General features: G+C 40.5%; 1 protein-coding gene across 1 annotated transcript in view; it reads left to right on the top strand.

Moving 5' to 3' along the window:
- The window catches only part of INTS4 (integrator complex subunit 4), a 123,059-nt gene that overhangs the window by 97,902 nt on the left and 11,144 nt on the right, over positions 1–14,013 (top strand). Inside the window, exons 17-21 of the mRNA XM_031016212.3 lie at positions 1,804–1,884; positions 3,169–3,299; positions 10,363–10,422; positions 12,864–13,023; positions 13,242–13,385. Of these exons, the coding sequence (XP_030872072.2) occupies positions 1,804–1,884; positions 3,169–3,299; positions 10,363–10,422; positions 12,864–13,023; positions 13,242–13,385 (576 nt within the window). The remainder of the gene's footprint in view (positions 1–1,803; positions 1,885–3,168; positions 3,300–10,362; positions 10,423–12,863; positions 13,024–13,241; positions 13,386–14,013) is intronic.

The raw sequence follows: 14,013 nt of genomic DNA, 5'->3' as shown, positions 1-14,013 counted from the left end.
GCGTGATCTCGGCTCACTGCTGCAACCTCTGCCTCTTGGGTTCAAGCAATTCTCCTGTCTCAGCCTCCCAAGTAGCTGGGATTACAGGTGTGCACCACCACGCCTGGCTAATTTTTGTATTTTTAGTAGAGACAGGATTTTGCCATGTTGGTCAGGCTGGTCTCGATCTCCTGACCTCAGGTCATCCACCCACCTCAGCCTTCCAAAGTGCTAGGATTACAGGCATGAGCCACCGCTCCCAGCCCATTTCGTCTTAAGTATTTGTTCTCTCCTGGCCACTGGCTGATTGGATGGTGCCCGCCAACATTGAGGGCAGATAGTCTCCACCTAGTACACTCAGATTTATACACTAATCTCTTCTGGAAACACTCTCATAGACACACCCTCAATGTGTAAAACAAAATAATGTTTTACCAGGTTTCTGATATTCCTTAATCTAGTCAAGCTGACACCTAAAATTAGGTCCACAAGTCCACCCCTTGTCAGCTTGGCACTCATACGCATCTCCTTAAGCCATATTTGATTTCCAAATAAAGACAATAACATGGTAATAGTTGTGCCTAACATGATACAACTAACATGATGCAACTATCCTGCATACAACCCAAAACACACTAATCACTTCCCCAGAATTTGGATGTGAGGATTTCAACATTTGGGATTGTATGTTTTGGGATTATGATCTAATCCCCAAACTTAATTCTGCTTTCTGACTACAACTGTCAAAAAACATGCATACAAGAAATGATTAGAAGTAAATATTCCAGAAATTCCTATAGTTTTTATCTATAGTTTAGACCTACCACTGTTTAATTTGATAGCCACCAGATACATGGGACTCTTGAGCACTCGAAAAGTTGTTAGTCCAAACTGAGATGTGTTATTAAGTGCAAAATACACACTGGATTTCTCAGACTTAGTATGAAGAGAAGATGTAAACCAATTAATAATTTAAAAAATACTGCATGGTGAAATGTTAATATCTTGGATATACTGGGTTAAATAAACTTTTTAAAAAAATTAACTTAGTCTTTATATCTTCAAAATTAACTTACATCTTTGTAATTCAAAAACTGTGGCTATGAGAATATTTAAAATTATATATATATAACTCATGTTATATTTCTATTGGACAGTGTTAGTCTAGGTTTTCTGTAATGTCATTTGATTACATCTGTAATTCAGAAGGACTGAGAAAATAAGAGGCTGTCACAGAAGTTTGTGCAAGAGATGAGGTCATGTGGATGGATAGATGAGGAGAGAGATGGAAGGTAAAATCATGGCTGTTAGTGGTGGTTTTGAATGTAGAAAGATTGAAAGAGGGAGAAATCTAGGAAAGCTGCTTGATTTCTAGTTGAATATGTTGGTAAAGTGGTTGGGGCTTACAACATAATGAGCATAGGGGAAAAGAAAAAAGAACCACAGTTAAGGAAGAAGTATCTAGGTGGCTTGGGTTAGTCCAGTGGCTCTGGGAACAAGGAGTGCCTAGAGCTCGGAAGCTGGCTTGCCTGCGCATTCTGGTGAAGCTTTCGTGGTTCCTGTCCTCTGCTTCCAGAAGCACTGATCTGGGACACAGAGCCTTTGGGCCAAGAATTGGATCAAATGGGTGGGAATTCATTTAGCCCAAACCATTGGTCTCATCTTTCTCCATAATAGATACAGCTGATTGGGTTAAAAGAATAAGATTAATTGAGAAGTCCTGTTCATGGGAGACTTTCAAAGGAAAACAAAAATGTAAATCCCAAATGATAGGCCAGTCTTTGTGACCTCGGTATTCTGTTCCCTCCTGATTTGTCTGTGTAGGCCTTGCAGGAAAAGTTGTGGAATGTAGCTGCCCCTTTGTATTTGAAGCAGAGTGATTTGGCCTCAGCAGCAGCGAAACAGGTAAGCTTATTCAGACCTTCCCTTCAAACAGGTCTCTCTGTCCAGGAATTGTCTGGTCCAAGGCAGAACCAGAGGCCTTCCTATAGCTCTGTCTGTGTAGGCCTTGCAGGAAAAGTTGTGGAATGTAGCTGCCCCTTTGTATTTGAAGCAGAGTGATTTGGCCTCAGCAGCAGCAACACAGGTAAGCTTATTCAGACCTTCCCTTCAAATAGGTCTCTGTCCAGGAATTGTCTGGTCCAAGGCGGAGCCAGAGGCCTTCCTGTAGCTCTATACCTCTGCTGTGGCCTCCCTAATTTTAGGCTATGACAGAAGTTAGTGATATGAGAAGGAGCATAACTAGGAGACACAGCACTCACTTTGGACTCAGGGGACCTGGGTCCTAGTCCCAGGTCTTCCTCTGATTTGCTGAGTGATATTGAGCAAGTTACTTAAATTCCCTGGATTTTTTCTCTTCTATAAAATGTGGCAGTTGGGCCGGGTGCGGTGGCTCACACCTGTAATCCCAGCACTTTGGGAGGCTGAGATGGCGCATCACTTAAGGTTAGGAGTTTGAGACCAGCCTGGCCAACATGGTGAAACGCTGTCTCTACTATCATGAATCTTTCATCTGAAAATGTAGCCCAACTCAGTTAAGGTTGTTTATATCTTTAGCCTGTACCATCTCTTCAACGTTAAAAGGTCCTGGGTAGTTCATTAAGTAGGCTTTAATTTTATTTGTCTCTAGTTTATTTCTTTTTAGCTTTGAGCCGTTCCCCTTTGCACCTGAGTATTGAGACTTGGTGATCTCTTGCAGGTCAAGTCTTCCATGTTTTCTTGCACTTATTTCCGTCCCAAACTCCCTCAGACCAGGCCCATGGAACAGTCTGTCAGGATAACTAACATATGGTTAATAGTTCCTGATGCTTAATTCTTGAGGACTTTGTGGGGATTGGGTTTCCATACATAATATGTATTAATTTGTTCCCACAGCAGAGTGGGCTTCATTTAGGGTAAGAAGCAGTGCTTTCAGTGCTTTGCAGTTTGCTTAGTGATTAAACTTTCTTATCTTCACATCATCAACTAAGATGATTTTATTACCAGGTCAGTCTTCTTTTTAAATAGGCAAAATAATTTATTCTCTTTTTACAAGGCATACTATACTAATTTCTTTCAACACTTAAAAGCATAGGGATGTAAAATCTCAGTTAAGAGTTTCACCTAAGGTCATTTAACAGTAGAATTCTATGCTGCTCTCAAGTAAGACCATGATATTTTTATTGATTGTTAATTATCTTTCCTTTATAGATTATGGAAGAGACCTACAAAATGGAATTCATGTACAGTGGTGTGGAGAATAAGCAGGTGGTGATTATACATCACATGAGGCTGCAGGCCAAAGCTTTGCAACTTATAGTAACAGCACGAACTACACGAGGGTAAGATGTGGGGTTGGCCAAAATATGTGGCATGTTCCTTTCAAAGATACTTCAAATGCATTCAGACATCACACGAAAGTTAATGATAAGTGAAATGAAATTTAGGAAAGACTAGCTAAGGAATGTGTGATCTATTCATTTTTGTCAGATATTACAAATTCTGTTGTTGGATCAGATTAGACCCTTGGAAATCCAATTGTGTCTCTCCCTTGCTAACAACCCTCTGGTGACTCTCCATTACATATAGCACAACACTGGACTTTATCTGGCAATAAGGACATTCTGTATCCTCCTACTTGATAGATTTCCTTAAGAATTTAGTGCCAGGGACCACTTTTTCTGTTCTGAAGGGACTAATAAGCTTTTTCTCAGGCAATAAGGATAAATTAAGAGGATGTACTGGGAAGTCAGACTACTTTGTTCAAATCTTGTCTTTTCTACTTACTAGTTGTTTGGTTATGAACCTTTCTGTACCCTGTTTCCCTGTACAAAATGAAAATGAAGACAGCATCTACCTCATGACATTTCTATGAAGAATAAATGAGATAATACATGTAAAAACACTTAGCATGGTACTTGATACATAATAAGAGCTCAGTGTAATTATATCTGTAAGACTTTCAGATAACTGGAATTGCCACATTTCATTGATTCCAAGATACACATTTTTTATTATTGTAACTTCTCTGAAATCAGATATTTTGATGGTGTCCCATAGTGTTTTTTGTTTCTTACTATTTCATAAAATAAAGGTGCATCTTAAGAATGATGGCATCATAGATTTGATACAAAAAAGTACTTAGGTGACTCATTGCCAGCTCACAGACATGTTTGATGCTCAGTCCAGCTGCTGTGTCAAAAAAAAAAAGTGCCATAGAGATATAAATATGAATGCTTAAACACAGAAACATACTAGGTCAGAAATAACATCCTGAAAAATAAAATATTTTATTTCTTCACTTATCTTGATAGTGACCTCATAAAGTCAAAGAATCATTTAATCTTAAAGATATTCATATGTGGCCGGGTGTGGTTGCTCACACCTGTAATCCCAGCACTTTGGGAGGCCAAGGTGGGCAGATCACGAGGTCAGGAGATCAAGAGCATCCTGGCTAACATGGTGAAACCCTTGTCTCTACTAAAAATACATAAAATTAGCCGGGCGTGGTGGCATGCACCAGTAGTCCCAGCTACTCGGGAGGCTGAGGCAGGAGAATCTCTAGAACCCGGGAGGTGGAGGTTGCAGTGAGCCGAAATCACACCACTGCACTCCAGCCTGGGCAACAGAGCAAGACTCCATCTTTATAGAAAAAAAAAAAAAAAGATATTCATATATTCATTTAACAAATGTTTAATCCCTACTATGTGCCAGTTATAGCTGAAAAAACAAAGGTGCTTGTGATGGCATCTATACTGTTTTTTAAAAAAGATTTTTTTTAGTTTATATATAATTGTTAGAAAAATTAAAATATTACAGGGTAAGTGAAGGTTCTCTGGTAATCTACCACTTTGAAAACAGCTGCCAGCATTTCATGTGTATACTTCCAGATTTTCCCAAACCATATAAACATAGATTATAAAGATGTGTACAATAACATAAAGGGGATCATACCATACTTTGCTGTTCTGCCTCCTATTCCTTTCACCCAGCATTATAATATGCTTATCTTGTCGTGTCATTATATAAAGATACTAATGTTTTTAGGTCTTTACTCATGCTATAATATTTTATATTTTTCTTTTTTTTTTTCTTTTAGACAAAGTCTCGCTCTTGTCGCCCAGGCTGGAGTGCAGTGGTCCGATCTCAGCTCACTGCAACCTCTGCCTCCTGGGTTCAAGCGATTCTCCTGCCTCAGCCTCCCAAGTAGCTGGGATTACAGGCATGCAACACCATGCCCGGCTAATTTTGTATTTTCAGTAGAGACGGGTTTCACCATGTTAGCCAGGCTGGTCTCGAACTCCTGAACTCAGGTGATCCACCTGACTCGGCCTCCCAAAGTGCTAGGATTACAGGCGTGAGCCACCGAGACCAGCCTATATTTTTCATTTGTATGCATTCCTGCTTTTTTCTTTTTTTCTTTTTTAAGTTTTGCTAGATTGTTTTCTTTTTTCCTCCAGGGGTTTGAAAGTTATGCACCCTAATTCTAAACTCTTCAAGTGAGAGGCAGTAGAACATACTGGTTAAGAGGGCTGTGGTGCCACACTACTTGGGTTCACATCTTGACTTTACCATTTGCAAACTGAGTAACCCTTGGACAAGTTACTTAACACTTCTTGGCCTCAGTTTGTTCCCATAAGTTAAACTGAGATAATAGTAGTACCTATCTCTTCCTCACAGGGTTATTGTAAGGGTTATTGAATTATTATATGCAAAACCACTTATTTATTTTATTTATTTATGAGACAGAGTCTTGCTCTATCACCCAGGCTGGAGTGCAGTGGCACGATCTCAACTCACTGCAACCTCTGGTTCCCAGGTCCAAGCAACTCTCATGCCTCAGCCTCCCAAGTAGCTGGGACTACAGGCACATGTCACCACACTCAGCTAATTTTTTTATTTTTAGGAGAGATGGGGTTTCACCATGTTGGCCATGCTGGTCTCAAACTCCTGGCCTCAAGTGATCCACCTGCCTTGGCCTCCCAAAGTGCTGGGATTCCAGGCGTGAGCTACCGTGCCTGGCTGGATTATTATATGCAAAGCCTTTAAAATAGTGTCTGTCACATCCATTATAAATACTTGATACATGTTAACTAATATTAGTTTTAGTAATACTGTTATTACTTATACTTTTAATGAACATATTGAACTTATATTTATTAGCATAAAAAGTTAAACAGAATTTATGGTCACCTCTCTAAGATCAAGATGATCTAAGAGATCAAGATGATCTAAGATGAAGATGAAGATTTTAGTATGCTTTTGTTTGTCTCTTACTGCTTAAGTAATTTGGGCCAGTTGGCCGGGTGCAGTGGCTCACGCCTGTAATCCCATCACTTTGGGAGTCCAAGACAGGTGGATCACGAGGCCAGGAGTTCAAGACCAGCCTGGCCAAGATGGTGAAACCCCATCTCTACTAAAAATACAAAAAATTAGCCAGGCATGGTTGTGGGCATCTGTAATCCCAGCTACTCGGGAGGCTGAGGCAGAAAATTGCTTGAACCCAGGAGGCAGAGGTTGCAGTGAGCCGAGATCGCACCACTGCACTCCAGCCTGGGTGACAGAGTGAGACTCTGTCTCAAATAATAATAATAATTTAGGCCAGTTAAGGTCTCTTACTGAGCAAAAAATAATAATAACAATTTGGGCTAGATGCAGTGGCTCACGCCTGTAATCCCAGACTTTGGGAGGCCAAAGCAGGAGGATTGCTTGAGTCCAGCCAGGAGTTTGACCCCAGCCTAAGCAACATAGTGAGACCCTGTCTCTAAAAAATAAAAATCAAAAATTAGCTGGACATTGGTGGTGTGCACCTGTGGTCCTAGTTACTTGGGAGGCTGAGGTGGGAGGATCCCTTGAGCCCAGGAGTTCGAGGCTACAGTGAGCTATGATCATGCCATTGCACTCCAACTTGGGCAACAGAACAAGACCCTATGTCTTCAAAATAATAACAATAATATGGCTGGGTGCGGTGGCTAACGCCTGTAACGCCAGCACTTTGGGAGGCCGAATCGGGTGGATCACGAGGTCAGGAGATTGAAACCATCCTGGCTAACATGGTGAAACCCCGTCTCTACTAAAAATAAAAAAAAAAATTAGCCGGGCGTGGTGGCAGGTGCCTGTAATCCCAGCTACTCGGGAGGCTGAGGCAGGAGAATGGCATGAACCCAGGAGGTGGAGCTCGCAGTGAGCTGAGATCCCACCACTGCACTCTAGCCTGGGTGACAGAGTGAGACTCTGTCTCAAAAAAAAAAAAATAAATAAATAATAATAATAACTTGGAGGTTTGTTTCAGCTGATTATGTTTTTATAATGTAGCTTCTATTAATTTTTATGTTTATAAATATAATCTTTTAAAGTTATAAGTACATAATCCTTGTATATCCTTGTTTATTTTTATTTTTAATTTTTTTATAAAATATTTTTTATTTTTAAAAATAATAGAAACATGGTTTCACTGCGTTGTCCAGGCCAGTCTTGAACTCCTGAACTCAAAGTATCCTCCCACCTCGGCATCCCAAAGTGCTAGGATTACAGACGTGAGCCACCACTTATAATCTTTTTAAGTTTAGCTCCAACTTTGCCACCACTGTTCTCTGTCGCCTTTTAAATTCATTTGCTCTCATACATAAATGGAATTCTTTTCCAATTATTTCCATATTGCTATGGTGCCTTTATTTATTTATTTTATTGGGCAACCCCCGCCAAACCAGAATAGGTTCACAGAGACTCTCTGCCTCTGCTATGTTCCCTTTTAGTATTTAATGTTACAGTTGAATGTTTTATGTCAGTCTGGTTCTCTTCCCTACAGCTTATTTTTCATGCTCAAACTTGCTTTAAAATTTTCTTTCTTTCTTTAATTTCACCAGGATATGTCTAGGTATGTGTTTTCTTTCAATATTCTTGCTGATCTTCGGTGGGAGTTTGAAGTATCAGCTGTTTTTGGCTCAGGGATTTTTTTTTTTCTCCATTATTTCTTTACTTCTTCTATACACTCTAGTCTGTTATACTAAATGTTGGATTTTCTGGATCTATTTTTCCTATACCTTTTCTTTTGTAATTTCAATTTCTTTGTTTTTCTATTCTGTATTCTGAGTAAATTCTTTTTTTTTTTTTTTTTTTTGAGACGGAGTTTTGCTCTTGATGCCTAGGCTGGAGTGTAATGGCACAATCTCAGCTCCTCGCAACCTCCACCTCCCGGGTTCAAGAGATTCTCCTGCCTCAGCCTCCCAAGTAGCTGGGATTACAGGCATGCGCCACTGCACCCGGCTAATTTTGTATTTTTAGTAGAGACAGGGTTTCTCCATGTTTGGTCAGGCTGGTCTTGAACTTCTGACCTCGGGTGATCTGCCTGCCTCAGCCTCCCAAAGTGTTGGAATTACAGGCGTGAGCCACTGTGCCTGGCCAGTAAATTCTTTAATATGCTTTTTTTAGTTTATCATTTCAGTTTACATTGTTGTTGATTCCACTGTTCTGAACTGTTGAGTTTGATTTCATTATTATGTGTTTTATTTCCAAGTGTGCTTCTCTACTATTTTTTTCCTTTTTTTCTGTATAGTTTCTCTTCTTGTCATCTGCTGTTTCTGTAGCAGTTTCTCTTGCTTTGTCAATGTAATATCCTTTTAAATCCCCTGTTAACTCTCACCGAGGTTGTTGATTAGAATTTTTAAAAAAGTTTTCTGTGCTTTCTTGCCTTGACTTAACTCTTTTTGAGGACTGCTTGGTCTCCTTTACAGCTCCTGATTGTCGTTTATAACACCTAGTCATTTTCCATTGTCTTTGCCTACTTACAATGAAAGTCTAGACTAGTTTAAATTGGTAATTTGTATTCTTTAATGATTGTTAGCCCCCGAATGAGCCTCACTTTCATAGCTTTCCTTCCTTCACACCAAAGGAAAAGTAGGAGTTCTTAGAGGCCTACTTCATGTATATGGCCTGTTGATGAGGATGCCTGCTCTTTTTTGACGTTTGGGGAGAGTTCCCAAATCTTTTTGTATTTTACTTCCTGGAGTCTCTCCAAGATGATTCTCTATATAACCAGGCAAACAAGTGAGGAAATGTCACTGCTTGGCCAAATTGCTTTCCTTTGTGCCCCTGCTTGGCTGGAATTCTCCCTTCTAGCCCTCTCACTCCTTGTGGTGTTTGGTGGGTAACCTCACTATGAAATTTCACTTCCATTTCTGGTAGAAGATTAGTTTAAAAACTTTCAAGTGCTACTTTTTTTTTTTTTTAGGAAAAGAATTAGAATGAATGTTGCTTCCAGAGTAGGTTTCCATTTGCCATCTACCCCCGGCCCCATTTTTTGTTCATTCAGCAAATACTTATTGAATGCTGCCTGTGCTAGGAAATATATGATGAAGAATACAAAGTCTACTCATGGAGACTATATTTTAATAAAAAGACTAAACCTTGACATCATTCTCTTAAATATTTTTACATAAGGAAAGAGTATTTGTTTTATCTTGGTGGGAACTTTATTCCTCCAATGAATAATATATTAAAGAAAACAAGTGGGAAATTTCATGCAGAAATTACATACAATAAATAGGAAGAAAATATACAAAGGTCAAAACTTAGTAAGTCATATTGACCTAGCATGTTGCCTGGATTATTTAGGTATGCAATAACTTTTTACTGAAATGAAATGTTCTCAAGTACTGTGAGGCCAAGTAATTCAAGATAGAGAGGAAGGAACACCATCTATGTCTGTCGCCAAAAGAGTAACAAAACCTTTTCCCCTCTTGCACAGGAATTTAGTTAACTTTTTAGGTATGTTTCTTGGAGCCCTTACAGTATCAACTACATTAGTAGGCTATACCGCTATGGAAAAAATGATCTCTGAGTAAATTGCATGTAGACCAGAAGGAAATATAAATGAACTAGTTTCCAGATGCCGATACAATGGCTGTAGGCTTCATTGAGTGCAGTGATTCTTGAAACTGGATAGATCTTGCAGCAGTCCACACAGCTATCTGGGAGCTTTCATCCCAATGCTGACAGCTCATGTGCAAGGAGATGAGATCTAAATCAGGTAGGTATAGAGACCATACTAGCTAAGATGCTAATGAAGCAAGGACTCCTGCAGAAGGGGAACTTGACACTGTACTGCCCACATGCTATGCTTCTCTCCTGTATTCGTAGTGAGTCTAGTGCCAAATGTAGCCTGTGATAGTCTTTGACTTTTAATATTCTTTGAGCTTAATGGGCACTGCAGTGGTTTAATCAGGTCTTGGGATCCCGACAGGTGTTTCCCCCAGGTCCATTAGGAGTCTTCTGTTACTTTTAGAGATCATTTTTATAGTGTAATATGCTAATTTTCCTTTAATTTAGGCTCAGGTTTCTGGGACTTTTGGTCCTCCTCAGTTTGCAGATTTCACAAGCAAATTATTTTACATTTCTTTTCTACAGACTTGACCCCTTATTTGGGATGTGTGAAAAATTTTTACAGGAAGTAGACTTTTTTCAGAGGTAAGTATTTTATAACTCTTCTGGCTTATTAAATCTTGATTACACGGAGTATAGCACTTGCAGGCAATAGGAACAATCACAAATCACATTCCTTGGTTTAGCTTGTGCAGCCAAGCTATCATCTGTGGCCATGTCGTTAACCTTAAATTAGGAAAAAAAAACCTAATTTGGTTTTTTTCCTTAATGTTATAGAAACGTCTTTGAAGTTGGAGCTTCAAAACTAAACCTACCAGGAATCACTTGCATTTAGCACTCAGCTAGGCCATAAAAAGACAAGTAATATGAAGAAAACGTGTAAATACGTTTGTTGAAAAAAATCATTAGTCATCTGTTTTTTTCAACACTGTTCGTTCACACCATTCGTATTTATTTATTTATTTATTTATTTGAGACAGTCTTGCTCTGTCACCCAGGCTGGAGTGCAGTGGTGCAGTCTTGGCTCACTGCAGCCTCCGCCTCCTGGGTTCAAGTGATTCTTCTGCCTCAGCCTCCCAAGTAGTTGGCACTACAGGTGCCTGCCACCACACCTGGCTAATTTTTGTATTTTTAGTAGAGACGGGGTTTCATCATGTTGGCCAGGCTGGTCTCTAACTCCTGACCTCAAGTGATCTGCCTGCCTTGGCCTCCCAAAGTGCTGGGATTACAGGTGTGAGCCACCACCGTGTCTGACCTCATTATTATTTTTTGAGACAGGGTCTCACTCTGTCACCCAGACTGGCACAGCTCACTGCACCCTTGAACTCCTGGGCTAAAGCTATCATCCCACTTCAGACTCCTGAGTAGCTAGGACTACAGGCATGTGCCACCATGCCTGGATAATTTTTAATATTTTTTTTTTAGAGATGGGGTCTTGCTGTGTTGCTCAGGCTGGTCTCAAACTTTTGGCTTCAAGAGATCCTCCTGCCTCTGCCTCCCAAAGTATTGGGATTACAGGTGTGAACTACTGCACCAGGCCCACACTGTTCTTACACTTGAATATTTCTCTATAATCTACAAACAATTGTTTTGCAATTCTGTAGGTAAATTTTATTTTGTAGAATACATATATTTTTTCAGAGTTTTATATGGAATGAATCCGTTAAAGCACATGCAGTAGTTGAATGGAAAGCTTGATGAAGAAATAGGAGTCGAGGGAGTGACCAGACTTCTGGTATGCTGGCAGAATAATACTGGGAGAAGACATAGGATCTTAAAGCACTGATGAAGTCTGTTTCATTTCTTCCGCTCATTGTCTCTGCCCTCATGAAGTTCACCAAACCTGAGGTTTTTATGACTCTGTACTTGTCACTGGGTTGATGATAGCTTCTTACAGGGCTGAGTTGCAACACTACCTTCACCAGCAGGTAATACTCTCTAGCAAACTTACCATCTAGCTTGGCTTTTTAAGATCCTAGTTTTGAGGCTGGGCGCGGTGGCTCACGCCTGTAATCCCAGCACTTTGGGAGGCCGAGGCGGGTGGATCACGAGGTCAGGAGTTCGAGACCAGCCTGGCCAATATAGTGAAACCCTGTCTCTACTAAAAAATACAAAAAATTAGTAGGGTGTGGTGGTGGGCAGCTGTAGTCCCAGCTACTCGGGAGGCTGAGGCAGGAGAATTGCTTGAACCTGGGAGGCGGAGGTTCCAGTGAGCCGAGATCACGCCATTGCACACCAGCCCGGGCAATAGTGCGAGACTCCTTCTCAAAAAGAAAATAAAAAAAAATTCTAGTTTTGAATCTGAAATAAGTTCATGCCTTACTTTTGCTTTAGTTTCTTTAAAGTAGAGAGTCTGTTTTTGCACAGTTGGGTTGAAAAGATTTTTGGGAAGATGATAGCTCTGAATCCCCAAAGTTCTTCATCTGATGTTCTTAATTCATCCTTTGAGTTCCTGCACAGATATCACCTCCTCAGTGAGATATTTTTTGACTATCCACTGGCACAAGGCACAAAATTGGATCAGTCTGAGCCAGGAGTAACGTACTTAACTTTTCTGAGCCTCAGTGAGGCATCATCCCCTCTGAGTCTCAGTGTTTCTGCCACTTGAATGTAAGCTCCATTGAAGCAATCGTTTTTTTCTCTTTCGTTCACTGTGTTTCCAGAACCTAAAATAGTGCTTGGCGCTTCGTAGGTCTTAAAAATGTATTTGTTAAAATAATTAATGAATCTATAATATGAAAATAAAAATTCTAATGATGCATAGGATTGCTGGGAGTTAAATAAGATCATGTAAAACACTTAAGAGTATGCCTGGCACATAATGGTTATCAATAAACAGAGGCCTTTCTGATGATCATGTGACTGAGGCATGATTGTATAGGTACCAGTCTATCTTGGTCATAAACTGCAAGCTTCTCTCACTTCATCATTCTTCCTACTTCAGGGTTTGATAGGTGTCTGGGGCCCAGCCTGTGGTGAATGAGTGCACAGTTGAATGAATCAGTTGCTTCTGTTTGTTCCTCCAGGTATTTCATCACTGATTTGCCCCACTTGCAGGACAGCTTTGTGGATAAACTCCTTGACCTTATGCCCCGACTCATGACATCCAAACCTGCAGAAGTGGTCAAAATTCTACAGACCATGCTGCGACAGAGTGCCTTTCTGCATCTCCCACTTCCAGAGCAGGTCAGGGTCTATTTGGCCCCTGTAGGCCAAATCTGTCCAGACGGTCAAAAATCTTTACCTTGGTGATCTTCTTTGACCAATGGAGCAGCTGGGCTAGGCTGTTCCTCTGAGTGGCTCCCACATGCCCACTCATTAGATAAGGAGACAGAAAAAAGATGTGTTTTCTTGTCCAGGAATGACCTGGCTTTAAAATCATAGGATTTTCCTCTTGCTTACAGATCCACAAAGCCTCAGCCACCATCATCGAGCCAGCGGGCGAGTCAGACAACCCTTTACGGTTTACCTCTGGGTTGGTGGTTGCCCTGGATGTTGATGCAACCCTGGAGCATGTGCAGGATCCTCAGAACACTGTTAAGGTCCAGGTCTGTCGGGTTTGGGTCCTCATGGAGCTTCTAGACTGACCTTGTGTTGAAGTATTTAATGTTAGTACCCTGTAGTCTCTACTTGAGGGACAGAAACTGGGACAGGAGAAGAAATGAGCCTCTGTGGGAAAGAACCTAGGCTTGAATCTCAACTACTGCTGAGTGTGGTTTGGAGCAAGTTACTTTAAGCTCTGAGTCTCAGATTCTACAACTGACAAATAGGAGGAGTTGACATAAAGAGATAATGTATTTAAAGCCCCCAGGACCCAGTAAGGGTTCACTAAATGATAAGACCTTTTCTAATCTTGTAATGTGACGTTAAGATTTGGTCTTTGTTACAGAAAATTGTAATAAACAAGTTCCTTTCAGGCTGTGAGTCAGTCGGCTGGCAGATAAAATTTATGGATGGGGAAAAAGCAATTACTAGGAAATATTCTTTCCCAAGTTACATAGATGTAATAGAGACACATGAGAAATGTAGTAGAGACACTAATCAATTCAGACAGTGCAATTAAGCCCCACAAAGAGTACTACTCCTTCATTCATCCATCTGTCCACTCATTCATCCTTCCTTCCATCCATCTGTGCAATCGTGTTTACTCTATTGCATGCACTAAGTGCTGTGGTT

The sequence above is a fragment of the Gorilla gorilla genome, chromosome 9 (genome assembly GCF_029281585.2).
Source record: "Gorilla gorilla gorilla isolate KB3781 chromosome 9, NHGRI_mGorGor1-v2.1_pri, whole genome shotgun sequence".
Classification (NCBI taxonomy): Eukaryota; Metazoa; Chordata; class Mammalia; order Primates; family Hominidae; genus Gorilla; species Gorilla gorilla.
This window is presented reverse-complemented; position numbering and strand designations above follow the sequence as displayed.